General features: G+C 42.3%; 1 protein-coding gene across 4 annotated transcripts in view; it reads right to left on the minus strand.

Annotated features, from left to right (window-relative positions):
- HERC2 (HECT and RLD domain containing E3 ubiquitin protein ligase 2) overlaps nucleotides 1-13497 on the minus strand; it is a 207605-nt gene that overhangs the window by 110672 nt on the left and 83436 nt on the right. For all 4 annotated transcript variants that reach the window (XM_063698424.1, XM_031002065.3, XM_031002064.3 and 1 more), the window contains 10 exons: nucleotides 13135-13285; nucleotides 10213-10427; nucleotides 9807-9939; nucleotides 9572-9699; nucleotides 9284-9479; nucleotides 6508-6641; nucleotides 5805-5978; nucleotides 5591-5727; nucleotides 5322-5473; nucleotides 4348-4539 (listed from right to left, as the gene is read on the minus strand). In XM_063698424.1, coding sequence (XP_063554494.1) covers nucleotides 4348-4539; nucleotides 5322-5473; nucleotides 5591-5727; nucleotides 5805-5978; nucleotides 6508-6641; nucleotides 9284-9479; nucleotides 9572-9699; nucleotides 9807-9939; nucleotides 10213-10427; nucleotides 13135-13285 — 1612 coding nt within the window. The remainder of the gene's footprint in view (nucleotides 1-4347; nucleotides 4540-5321; nucleotides 5474-5590; nucleotides 5728-5804; nucleotides 5979-6507; nucleotides 6642-9283; nucleotides 9480-9571; nucleotides 9700-9806; nucleotides 9940-10212; nucleotides 10428-13134; nucleotides 13286-13497) is intronic.

A 13497-nucleotide genomic window follows, 5' to 3' on the forward strand; every position in this document is an offset into this window, starting at 1 on the left:
AGACAGCACCTGACACAGCTCATCCTGTGTGGATCCTGTGGAAGCTTGTACCTGCTTTCCTCTCGACTTTACCCATGTCCTTTTTCATGATTTTGCTCTGTGTGCCTTCACTGTAATAAACTATAGCCCTGAGTACAACTACATGCTGAGTCTTGTGAGTCCTCCTGGCCAACCATCAAACCTGGGGGTGGTCTTGGAGACCCCTGACAATTGGTGCCCTGGGTGGCTACAGTCATCCATAGCACAAAACAGAAGCCGAGCTGCTGTCACCTGAGAGAAGTAAAACTTACCAATGGATTTGAAAATAGGAGAGCTAACCCTAGGAGAGTAGGCTAGATTTTTAACCCCCCTTTTCCCACTTGCTAAACTGAGAGGGGGTAGGAGTGTGGTTCTGGTAACTCCCTTGATTTTAGTTTTCTCCTCCAGGTGGGAGGGAAAAAGATCCAAACAGTCCCAAAGGTGGGCTTGGGTGGACCAAAAAATGTAAAAAGTTTGTGTTTCTCTCTCTTCCAAGAGAGCAACAAAGGATATTCAATTCCCAGGGCTGGAGCAAAACTTTAGATAAACTAGCAGGGGAAACAGCCTTTCCTTTAGCCTAGCCGCTACTTTAGGGCCCCCAGGAAGGGGCCCCAAGGAAGGGACAGGAGTTGCATTCCAGGTGGATCTCCCAGGATCCCCTGGGCAGCTATACTGTTAACTCTGTAAAGACTGAATGTATTGCTAAGGACTTGGATAAATTCGCAAGCAAAACTGGGGGAATTTTTCATTTTGCATAGCTTTATGTTTTGTGGCTGTTACATGTGGATGTATACATTAAGCTGGTATAAAATATTATATGTTTATAATTTCTTAAATGACAAGAAGGATACCCTGATCAGGGCAGGCTGCAAATATAGACGGATATTCATGAGACACAACTTCCTTGCTTTTTGCAGCCAGTGGGCCAGATGAAATTTAAACACATGAATACTATCAACAGAACAAGTCCCCATACTTAATGATTTGTGCTGTGATTTTTCCTTATTGGAACCTCTGGGGAAAAAGTAGACAACATAAAAAGGCCATTTCTCGATGGAGATATGCTTTTGTAATTTTTAAATGCAACTTTTGGTTGCTAACGAGGCCTCAAGAAATCAGATATAACCCTTACTAGATTATTATTTTCAGCTGTAATATGCATATTAAAATATATATTTAACACAACATATAAATATAATATATAAATTAAAAAATTATATATATATACACACACACACACACATAGAGAGAGAGAGAGAGAAACAGACAGACAGACAGACAGACAGACAGAAAGATTCCCCCCACCCCCAAGACAGGATTTCACTTTGTCGCCCAGGCTGGAGCCCAGGCTGGAGTGCAGTGGCTTGATCTCCGCTCACGGCAACCTCTGCCTCCCTGGCTCAAGCAATCCTACCACCTCAGCCTCCCAGGTAGCTGGGACCATAGGCACACACCACTATGCCCAGCTAGTTTTTGTATTTTTTGTAGAGACAGGGTTTCTCTATGTTGCCCAAGTTGGTCTCAAACTCCTGAGCTCAAGCGACCCACCCGCCTCAGCCTCCCAAAGTGCTAGGATTACAGCCTGGCCTGATACATATTTTTGAATGGATTAATGTGAACTCTAAGACTGATGTGATTAAAAGAGCTTGGGAAAACCTTGCTTTTTCACTGTGACTTTGACAACTGGCCTTGCAGCATCTCAGTTTTAGCCAAAGAACACCACCATAAACCAATCAGATCTAATAGACATATACAGAACATCTCACCAAAAAGAGCAGAATACACATTCTTCCCAAGTATACCACAGAACACTCTCTTAGACTGACCAGACCATATGTTAGGCCACAAAGTCTCAAATTTAAACAGACTAAAATCATACAAATTACCTTCTCCAACCAAAATGAAATGAGAAATTAATAACAAAAGGAAAAGTGGAAAATTCACAAGTATATGAAAATTAAACAACACACAGTGAACAACCAGTAGGTCAAAGAAGAAATCACAAGGGAAATTAGAAAATACTATGAGATGAATGAAAACACAACATACCAAAACTTCTGTGCTGCGCCAAAAGCAGGGATGAAGGTGCAATTATACTATAAAAGTCTGCATTTACAAAAGATGATCTCAGATCAATAACTTAACTCTACATCTGGAAGAACTAAAAAATAACACAATAAAAACCAAAGTTAGGCCAGGTGTGGTGCCTCACACCTGTAATCCCAGCACTTTGGGAGGCTGAGGCAGGTGGATAACTTGAGCCCAGGAGGTTGAGGCTGCAGTGAGCCATGACTGTGCCACTGTACTTCGGCCTGAAGGAAAAGTAAGACCCTGTCTCAAAACAAAGACAAAAACAAAAACAAAAAAATACAAAGCAGAAAGAAGGAAACGATAGAGATTAGAGCAGCCATAAATTAAATAGAGAATAGAAAAATAACAAAACCAAAAGTTTGGTTTCTGGCAAGAACAAAAAATCTGACAAATTCTTGGTAAATTAAGAAAAAAAGAGGCCAGTCAAGGTGGCTCACACCTGTAATCCCAGCACTTTGGGGAGCTGAGGTGGGCTGATCACGAGGTCAAGAGATCGAGACCATCCTGGTCAACATGGTGAAACCCCATCTCCACTAAAAATACAAAAAAATTATCTGGGCGTGGTGGCGCGTGCCTGTAGTCTCAGCTACTCGGGAGGCTGAGGCAGGAGAATCACTTGAACCCAGGAGGCGGAGGTTACAGTGAGCCAAGACTGTGCCACTGCACTCTGGCCTGGCAAGAGAGCGAGACTCCGTCTCAAAAAAAAAAAGAAAAAAAAAAAAGAAAAAAAAGAAGATGCAAATAACTAACAACAGAAATGTAAGTGGAGACAGTACTACCAACATAAAAATAAAAAAGATTATAAAAGAACACTGTGAACTACTGTATACCAACAAATAAAATAGCCTAAATAAAATGGACACATTCCTAGAAACATAAATTACCCGAACTGACTCAAGAAGAAATAGAAAATCTGAATAGACCCGTAACAAGTAAAGAGATTGAATCGCTAATTAAAAATCTTTCAACAAAGAAAAGCTTAGCTGGTCAACTCTACCAAAGATTTAAAGCAGAATTGACACCAATCCTCAAACTCTTCTAAAAACAGAATATATGGGAACACTACCTAGTTCATTCTATGAGGCCATTATTACCCTGATAACTGTAAAACAATAAAATACTGCTGAAAGAAATTAAAGAGGACAGAAATAAATGGAAAGACATTCCACATTCAGAGAATGGATGTTAACATTGTTAAAATGGCACTATTCCCCAAAACAATCTACAGATTCAATCCCTAGCAAAAATCCCAATGGTCTTTTTTGCAGATATGGAAAAGCCAGCCTCGAAGTTCATATGAAAATGCAAGGGACCCAAAGTAGCCAAAATCATCTTGAGAAAGAAAACACACTTCTCAATTTTAAAACAGTACAAAACTACAATGTTCAAAACAGGGTGGTACCCGCATAATTATCAACATATAGAATGTGATAATGTAATTGAGAGTCCAGAAATAAACCTAAATATCTACAGCCAACTGATTTTTGCCAAGGGTACCCAGAACTTCAGGGAAAGAACAGTCCTCAACAAGTGGTATTGAAACAATCAGATCATCAAAAAAAACAGGTTGGACTCTTACCTCACACTGTGTAAAAGAAATTATCTAAAAATGGACCAAAGATCTAAATACAAGAGCTGAAACTATAAAACTTACAGAAGAAAACATGAGGATAATCTTCATCAACCTTGCATTTGGAAATGGCTTTTTGGATACGATATCAAAAGCATAGACGACAAAAGAGAAACAGATAAATTGAACTTCACCAAAATAAAAAACTTCTCTATCTAAGGGAATACAATCCAGAGAACAGGAGAAAATACCCTCAAATGATATACCTGATAAAGGTCTACAGATCTGTGAAGGTCTAGTTTACACGAACTTTTTAAAGAGTCTGAGGACTGGTGTTAATTCTTCTTTAAAGGTTTGGTACACTTATATAGTGCATTTATTGGTACAACAAGGTGACGACAAATAACCCTATTTAAAAAGGAGAAAGGGGCTGGGCGCTAAATGGTGTGCATTTATAGTGATGAAAAAGTTCTACAACTAGACAGTGGTGATGACTCTAGAAAATCGTAAATGTATTTGATACCACTGAATTGTGACGTTAAAATGGTACACTTTCTATTTGTGTCTTACCATAATTTACAAACAGCTTTAACAAAAAAAGAAAAGAAAAGAAATCAAAGCAAAATCTTGACATTTTCCCAAGGGCGCTCAAGCAGGTGCAGACCTACCAATCAGGCGCAGTGCCGTCTGTGTGAGGGCCAGCATGCCGGAATTGAGCAGGAGGTCGAGGTTGTTTGCGCCGTGCTGCAGGGTGAGCATGCTGAGCATCACCAGGAGGAAGCGGGCTTGCGGGATGGTCCCCAGGCTCGGTCCCGATGGGTTCTCATTGGTGATGGTTTGCAGGGGGACCGGCTGGATACCTAATGAGCATTGGCACCTACTGACATTTCTTGTGATGGATACAAGAATAAACGTAACGCAGAAAGCACGGGCGATTACTCTAAACATCTGACTATTTTGAAACCCACTGACATTTCTTCTGCATGGATACAAGAATAAACGTAACGCAGAAAGCACGGGCGATTACTCTAAACATCTGACTAATAAGCGTTGACACCCACCTACATTTCTTGTGCATGGATACAAGAATAAACGTAATGCAGAAAGCACGGGCAATTACTTTAAACATCTGACTATTTTCCAGGGGTTTCCACAGAGTGGGCAGCTCTGTCATGCTGCACGATGGGCCTACCCCCTGCATTCTATGCACAGGTCGTTCCATCTGTCTACAGGACTTAGCATGTTGCTCTCTGAATACCCTGGTGCCCTATTCCATTCCTTCCATTTCAAATATAAAAGTTATGTCTCCCTTTTCCTCCACAAAACCAATCCAATCAACTCTCTGTAGATGCTCAAATTATCCAGGAAATAAATATTAATATAGGACACAGACACTTTAGGATATGTGGTGATACACATAAAAATGTCAAAATGTTATACTAGAGTACTTCAACATTGTGTCTCCTGCTAAATTTTGAAGTTTTGTTTAAAATCTGAGAAAGCTGACAGCAGCATAGATTATACAAGTACAAAGTACAAATTTATTAAAATCTTCTCAAAAGAAAAATTGGCATTTGCAAGTTTCCACAACATATAATTAAAGGCAAACTATAAAATAACATTGATACAATTATTGACTCACCAAGCTCTTTAAATTTGGCACTGGCATCCATCAAAACATTTCGAATGTTCTGTACAGCCCAAGCATACAGCTTCCCAAAGGTGACTTCCAGCAGCATCCGATTAAAAGGCGGGATCAAATCAACATCCTTTAAACAATCAGTAAGAGGTTCCCTTTCAAACAAAGATAAAGAATTTGACTCGGGACACTGCCAGACTTCTAACTGTTACAGAACAACATTTTGTTGCCATAGCTACCTTATTTAAGAAAAAAACATGCTAACGTTTTACCCTATATCGATTCCCTCAGGAATAAGTCTTTGCCATCCACAAAACATCGCATACTGCACAGATGGAAGTAAGAAATTCTTGCTCGCCAGTTTTAAAATTGTATCTATCCCTTCCAGGCGAACCTCTGCTCTCTCCAACTGCAAAATATCAATGCATACAGTTAAGTGTTATGTATATTACCCAATGCAGAGAAGCATTTCTCATCAAATGTTACCTGTTTTAGTAGGCACTTTCTCATTTTTTCCACATCCACTGGCTCTTCTTTAAGGGCAAATTCAGCAATTGTACTGAGGAGTGGAGACTGCGGATAAAGACCCTGCACATTCTGCTTCAACCACTTGTATTTGTGAACACCTGTAACGGTACTCAACAGCGGCTGCCATTTGTCCTAACAAAGGAAAACAATTTTCATCATTAGTCTACCCTATTTAATTTTAAACTGTGCTCTAAAAGTTATTCAAGTAAAATATAAATAATGCTCATAGGTTTAAATTGGTTAAATTTAGTAATACATGGTTTTAAAACTATGCCATAAATATACTTATAAGTGATTTTATAATCTCTATACTAATATATGTTGGAACAGGCTAGCTTGGCATACAAAGTTAAGTTATGGTTCATATTAATAGCCACAGGGCCCAGCACTGTTTCTGGAACAAAGAATATATTTAAGGAATGAATGGTGAATAATTAATGATACAATCTAGTACCAAAAATAAAAGGAAACCCTTCTCCAGCTACAGCTCTGACCAGGACATCATAAGTCAAGTTCATGAAGCATCACTGGGGCCGTATTTCTAACAACTGCCCGTCCCTCCCTCCAGATGCTCAGGTACAGAGGTACAAGACTTGTGGATTCCTTTGCTACATGCTATGATTCTATTCAGCCAACCTCAGAATCACAGAAAATACTGCACCTTGGGTGATTTAATTGCAATGGGTCTCTTGTCCACATTTATTGGACTATGAGGCAAAATGCAAGCTTCTTCTAAATCACTCTCTTCGTTTCCAATTTTTTCTTCATCATCTGAAGATTCTGGCTTCTTAGGAACTGTGTTTTAAAACATCATTCACTATAAAAATCATACACTTAAATATTAATTTTAAATTAAGAAATACTTAGATTTTCATGAAGGACAAATATTTCATTCAAATAAACATCTGAACAACATTATAAATTGCAATGCTCAACAACAAGAGTGAAATGATCACCCTGGCAGAACAAAAAGACAAAGTGAGAGTGCGACGAGGGGAGAAGCCCCAAAGCACGGGAAGCCCGGCAGCCAGCAAGCTCTTCCTCAAGTGCCAGAGAGTGAACATTTGAGTCTTTCAGGCCACGCAGTCTGTCGCAAATACTCAATTCTGCTGCTGTAGCACAAAAAGTAACCACAGATAAAGCAACAGGTGTGGCTGTGCTCCTGTAAAACTTTATTTATGGTGCTACAATTTTAGCTTCATGTAATTTTCATGTGCCAAAATAATATACTTCTTTTAATTTTTAAAAAACAATTTCAAACTGAAAAAAAAAAGGTCTTAGTCCATGGGCAACCCAAAGCCAGCAAGAGGTAGAATTTGGCCCACAGTTCCTGGCTTGTCCACCCCGGTCCAGTTCAGTGGTTCTGTTACTGTGTAACTGAATCAACTGAATTCACTGTCATATGTGGAATTTCCTCCCTATACTTTATCTCTTTTAAAATTTTTGGTCTAAATCTCCTCAGCATATAATATAAAAAATAAGCAACATTGATAATACACCTGGGCAGTAAAGAGCTAACATAGCAGGCCGGGGTTGCTCAAACCCTGCAAATTCCCAAGGAAGGTCTGTCCCTTCAGGATTGGTCCTTCTTCTAGGAGCTGAGCTCTGAGCCCTTGGAGCATCCTGCCTGAGAAGTTTTTTGGTATACCTGACACCCAGGACCTTGTGGCAGTGGTCTGGCCAGGTAGTTTATGCTAATGATGGGACTTGCGAGGGACCACCTGTTTTTGCACTGGGGCACTGGAGTCTGAGTGAGGTCAGTCACATGGGCACTGCCTGCGTATGTGACTGGCCCCCAACAAAATCTCTAGACTCGCTCAGGTGCGCTGGCCTGGTTAACAATTCTTCACACATGATGTGACACTGTTGCTGGGAGAGCTAAGCACATCCACGTGACGCCACTGGGGAGAGACACCAAAGCGTGTGCCTAGTTTCCTCTGGACTTCCCCTCCATGCACCCTTCCCTCTGCTAATTTTAATCTGTATCCTTTTTGCAGTAAAACAACACAGCTGTGACTATAACAGCTCTTCTGAGTCCTTTTAGTGAATCATCAAGCCTGAGAGAAGGCTCGGGGATCCCTGACACAGCAACAGGAATATTAATCACTTAATCTTTTCAAGTTACTTAATTTCCAAAAAAAAAAGAAAACCAGCTTGAAACAACACACAATAAATCTATAAACCCACAAGAAACTCTAAAAGTGACAGTGTGGGCTCAGAACCCACGGATATGAGATGGCAAATGTGGAGTCTCTCTCCCTCATGCCGAGGCAGCCTGTCTCCTGGGCCCGGGCTGAGTTCCTGCATGCCTGGGTTAAAGGAATCGCAGCAGTGTGACTGCTGTGACTTCCTGATCCAGAGCACCCCTCGCATTCAAACAGGCTGTTATGGTGTAGGGTTTGTTTAGGAACAATCAAATTAGGATGGCTTCTAACACACTTTAGTTTTTCATAAGCTTATTGTTCAAAATGCCCATCAGAAACTCAGTAATCAATACTGTTCAATAAGCAGGTTTGTGCGTAAATCAGTATAAGTCATAAGAATATGATCAGAGGCCAGGCGCAGTGGCTCACGCCTGTAATCCCAGCACTTTGGGAGGCCGAGGCAGGCAGATCACGAGGTCAGGAGATCAAGACCATCTTGGCCAACATGATGAAACCCCATCTCTACTAAAATACAAAAATTAGCCAGGCGTGCTGGTGCCTGCCTGTAGTGCCTGTAATCCCAGCTACTTGGAAGGCTGAGGCAGGGGAATCGTTTGAACCTGGGAGGCGGAGGTTGCAGTGAGCTGAGATCGCACCACTGCACTCCAGCCTGGCGACAGAGCAAGATTCCATCTCAAAGAAAAAAAAAAATATATAATCAGAAATTTCTGTAGTTTATTTATAATCACAAGTGACTAAATTCTAAACTATTTTATAATTTCTAAGCATTTTTATTCAAATTTGGATTTAATGCAAAAAGACTTTTCTGTACCCTTACACAGCTACTTCCAGGAAAATATCAGTAACTCTTTTAGCTTCCCTTTATAATTCTCCATGTATCAGAATACTCAATATTTCCAAACAAAAAACATTTCTTTAGAAGAATGGCAATAAGTTTAAATGTTCCCATTATATCTCACTACCAGGATAACTAATAAAATAAAAATACTTCCTTGTTCCCATCAATTTAGTAAAGATTATTTATGTTTTCAACATCAATTTACTAGTAATCAAATCATACCACACTCAATTCCTAAACTGCCTCATTGTCTGATTGCTTGGAAAAACAAGCGAGATTTCTGTATTTAATCGTAACTTAATAAAAATGATGGCAGCAGGTAGAAATGTTACATGGAATCAACAGTAGAGAAACTTCACTCTGAAATTACAGATCCAACGTGGCAGGGTGAAGCACAAGCTTTAATAGTATCTTCTGTCCTTTTACATTCTTACCTCTCTTTTTCCTTCGTTCTCGAATTATCTTCTGAGCTATCCTCCTCCAACGGGGCAAAGAACTTAACAATTTAAACTTAGACATTATAGAGAGGTCATTACAAACAGCAGGTCTCAATTCATTAAAGAGGAATCTCAAACGTTCGATGACAGGAGCGCAGACCTCCTTGTAAGAACGGCCCTGTTCTTGATGAGTCTGCAAAGTTAACCAGGAAAAGACAACTTTAACAACAAATATTTCAGCAACTGTCTGCAAAGCACAGAATAAAAAGAATTAAAATCTATCACCTTAATGAGCGAACATTTTGCTTGGTAGACAACTCTACAAACATCCACCACTGACTTAGGCAACGTTCTGTGCTTTACTTGCTCAATACCAAGTGCACCTGCATGAACTAAAGATAATGCCACATGACCTGTAAAAAGACATTTAAAAGAAGGGCAGGGAAGGAATGAATATGTACCGCAGGTTAGTCGAGGAATCTGCAGTGTACCTAAAGTACACAGATATTGAGCTCCTTACCTAAATCTTCATGTTTTAAGAGGCAACATAACAGCAAGCGACCGACCTCTTCCACGGGATGCTCAGGGGGAAACATGATCGGTGTGGTCAAATGGCACTGCCTACAGTACCTTTCTATTTGACACAAAAAGTCCTGCAACAGAAACAGCTGGAAGTAACTTCAGAGCCACCCAGTGAGTCTTCACAAATCTTAAACATGCCACAGCTTCTGACGCACTTGCAATCACTAATGCTTCTGAAGCCTCGCTAGCATGTTAACACAATCAGGTTCTCACCTCAAAACCCTCCAAATAATACATGAAACAAAGTCTGTGCTGTGTTAACCAAAGAGCAGGTAAGTATTCCTATGTCAAAGTCCTCAGATAAACAGAGCACTGAGGTGGCAGTGGGGGCAGGCCTAGCTCACCTTCACGTTGTGATCCTGAATGTTGTTGTCTGCAATGGCTTGCAGAAATGCCTGGGAATGGTCCCCCAGGGCCCGTCTGTGGGAGCAGAGTCGAGATTTGCTGGCAGGTGTGCCCCCTGGGGAGCTGCAGTGGTCCTCGTCTTTCTCCTCGTTGTAGCTGTAGTGGATCTGGCTGGTCTGCAGGCCTCCAGAGAAGATGGATGACTGAAGCCATTCTAGAAAATGCACACGCAAACATGAAAGAGAAACTCAAGTGCACAACTCAAAATAAATGCTAGAAAAAAAAAAAAGATGCTCAACTGAACACTCAATTTAGAAGGTGAAATTCAGCATCATTCATATGAAAGAGCTCCACCTAACATGTTTACACAGGTTGACTTATAATTCCTCTATCTACGTGAACACACTTTCTGGTGATTCCACACGCTTCAGGCATGGCATCAGAACTCAGGATCGTAGTTCCAGTCCAGCATTCACTGGATACCTGTGCTCTGCCTGCAGCTGCCTAGTTCCACAGATACCGTGTAAAGACTGAGGTGCACATTCTAACAAGGAAGGCAGCAAAGGGTGCTGCTGACACAACTAATCACAGGATTTCAAGTCCAAAACTATGTGCAACGGATGACTATGGGGGTACCAGGGAGACTGGAAGACAGACCACCGCTATTCTGGGGGTCAGTAAGGGACTTGTGGAAGCAACAACTGAGCTAAGATGAGGAATAAGACCCAGACGCTCAGTATCCAGGCAGGGAACAGCACATCTGAAGGGTTTCTACAAAGAACTACATCCTCAGGGTAGGCTACGTATTCCTAGAGCACTTATAAAAGAACGAAAAGGAGAAAATATTTAACAAACACACAATCTGTAATGAAGGATAGATCCTTGGAGATGGGAGGGCCGATGAAAGGAGACCTGTGCGTGGTGAAAGACACTAGATCAGCCAGTGAGAATGTTAATTACAACTGCTTATGGTCACTTGAGGGAGCGGCACATACACACAAAATTAGTATGTGCACCACTACAGATATCTATTAATGATCTGTGTTATCAAATACCGCTCCAAATCCAAGCAATCAAAGCGGGGATGCACTTAGTGTTCTTTTACTGGACATTTAGATTTTAGAGCACTCAGGAGCATTCCACAACCCACCACATTCGTTCTTCGGAAACACTAATCCAATGCCGACTCTCTCTGGCCCCCTCTCTTTAAGCACAAGACAGCCCCTCCTTACTGCTCCAAGATAAGCCTCTGATCCTCCTGTGGATTGGACCCACCTGCCAGGGCCCATGGCACCCTCTGCCCTGGAACTCGCCAGCCCTGCCCTCCTTGCCAATTTAAACAAAGCCCATCTTCTGGCAAGCAATGAGCCTTGAGGAGGAGGGAAGGAAGCAGATACCTCAGAGGGCACCACAGGCAGCCCAGCACCCAGCACTGCACAAAGGTCCACCCAACCGGGGGCTGTGTGGACACCAAGATCCTCCTTCCCCGCAAGCCTTCTGCCACACCCACTCTCGAAAGCAGCAGGAAAGCCCTGCTCCTCTCAGCATTGCCCTTGACACTCCTGTGTTTTCTGCCCAGAATGCTCCCTCACGCAATTTCAGGACTGCTGCCAGTGTGAAGCCTTTCTTCTCCCAAAACCACGTATGAACGTCTCCATTTCACCATTCACCACCTTGTAACGTGACCTGCTTAGAATGCTGGCTCATCAACAAGAAGTAGCTGAAAGCAGAGGCATGTCCTACCCATCACTGCATCCTGAACACCTCGCATGGTAACTGCACCGGGCAACTGTTCAACAGAAGCTGCTCACACGGACGGACAGACAGACAGATGGGAAATGCACAACTATATGAAGGAAAATGTAAACCCATCTTAGGAGACAGGAAGAAACTTATTATTTTAGGTGGTTACAAAGGCTGCCATCCTGAAATATAACTGACTTGAGCCTGGTCTGGTAAAAACACAGCCCTCAAGTAGAATGCTGTTCCCTGAGAGGACAGCTAATCCACATTCTGTGCAATTTCTGGGCATGCAGGGAGACAAAAGCCATGCTGGGCCCATCAGGCAGAGGCTGCAATATGTGAGACCACCACAAGGTAGACGGGTAGACATTCCTGCACACTTTTTAGCTTCCTCTGCAGCAACAGACCATGAGGGCAAATGACAACCACTCACAGCTGTTTCTACCTGATTGAGTCTCACTATCCTTATTATTATTATTTTTATCATCATCAGCTGTGTTGAATCCCCCTCTCCTTTTATTTTGAGACGGAGTCTCGCTCTTGTCACCCAGGCTGGAGTGCAGTGGCGCGATCTCGGCTCACTGCAACCTCCGTCTCCTGGGTTCAAGCAATTCTCCTACCTCAGCCTCCCGAGTAACTGGGATTACAGGCACCCGTCACCACGCCCAGCTAATTTTTGCATTTTTAGTAGACATGGGGTTTCACCACATTGGCCAGGCTGGTCTTGGACTCCTGACCTCAGGTGATCCACCTGCCTCAGCCTCCCAAAGTGCTGGGATTACAGGCATGAACCACCGCCTGGCCATATCCTACTTTTTTAAAGAGAGACTCTTGCTCTGTCACCCAGGCTGGAGTGCAGTGGTATGATCATGACTCACTGCAGCCTCAACCTCCCAGGCTCAAGCGATCCTCCTACCTCAGCCTCCTGAGTATCTGGGACTACAAATACGTGCCAACATGCCTGGCTAATTTTTGTGTTTTTTTGTAGAGATGGGGTTTTGCCATGTTGCCCAGGCTGGTCTCAAACTCTTGACCTCAAGCAATCCACGTGCCACAACCTCCCAAACTGCTGGGATTACAGGCATGAACCACTGTGCCTGGCCCTCTCCCACTCTTAATGGCACTTACAGTTCAAAAAAAATAATCTGCTGATCAGCAAAAAGCAAAGATTTTCTTACTGGCACATTCAATCTCGACAGGAGACAGCGGTGTGCTCATTGCCAAATAGGAAGCGTGTAATCCGAGAAGCAGGCCCAGATTCCTCTCTGTGTCTATCAGAGGTGAAGAGAGACTCCCCAGATCTGGTATGGTGACGATTTCTTGGTCAGGCTGGAAAAATAAATTTCATCATCAATCTGAGGAAACAGAATTAATTAAAAACATAAAACCAAAAGGACAGCTCTGTCCTGCAGCTGTAACCGCACGTGAGCCCAGGGGTGCTCTGGGCATTCTGCCCCTCCATCCTGTAATGAGTTGATGCTGCTGTGCCCAAGTAACAGCAGATACCACATAAACCCACATGCCCAGTAAAGCAGGCAGCA

Source organism: Gorilla gorilla, chromosome 16 (assembly GCF_029281585.2).
Source record: "Gorilla gorilla gorilla isolate KB3781 chromosome 16, NHGRI_mGorGor1-v2.1_pri, whole genome shotgun sequence".
Lineage (NCBI taxonomy): Eukaryota > Metazoa > Chordata > Mammalia > Primates > Hominidae > Gorilla > Gorilla gorilla.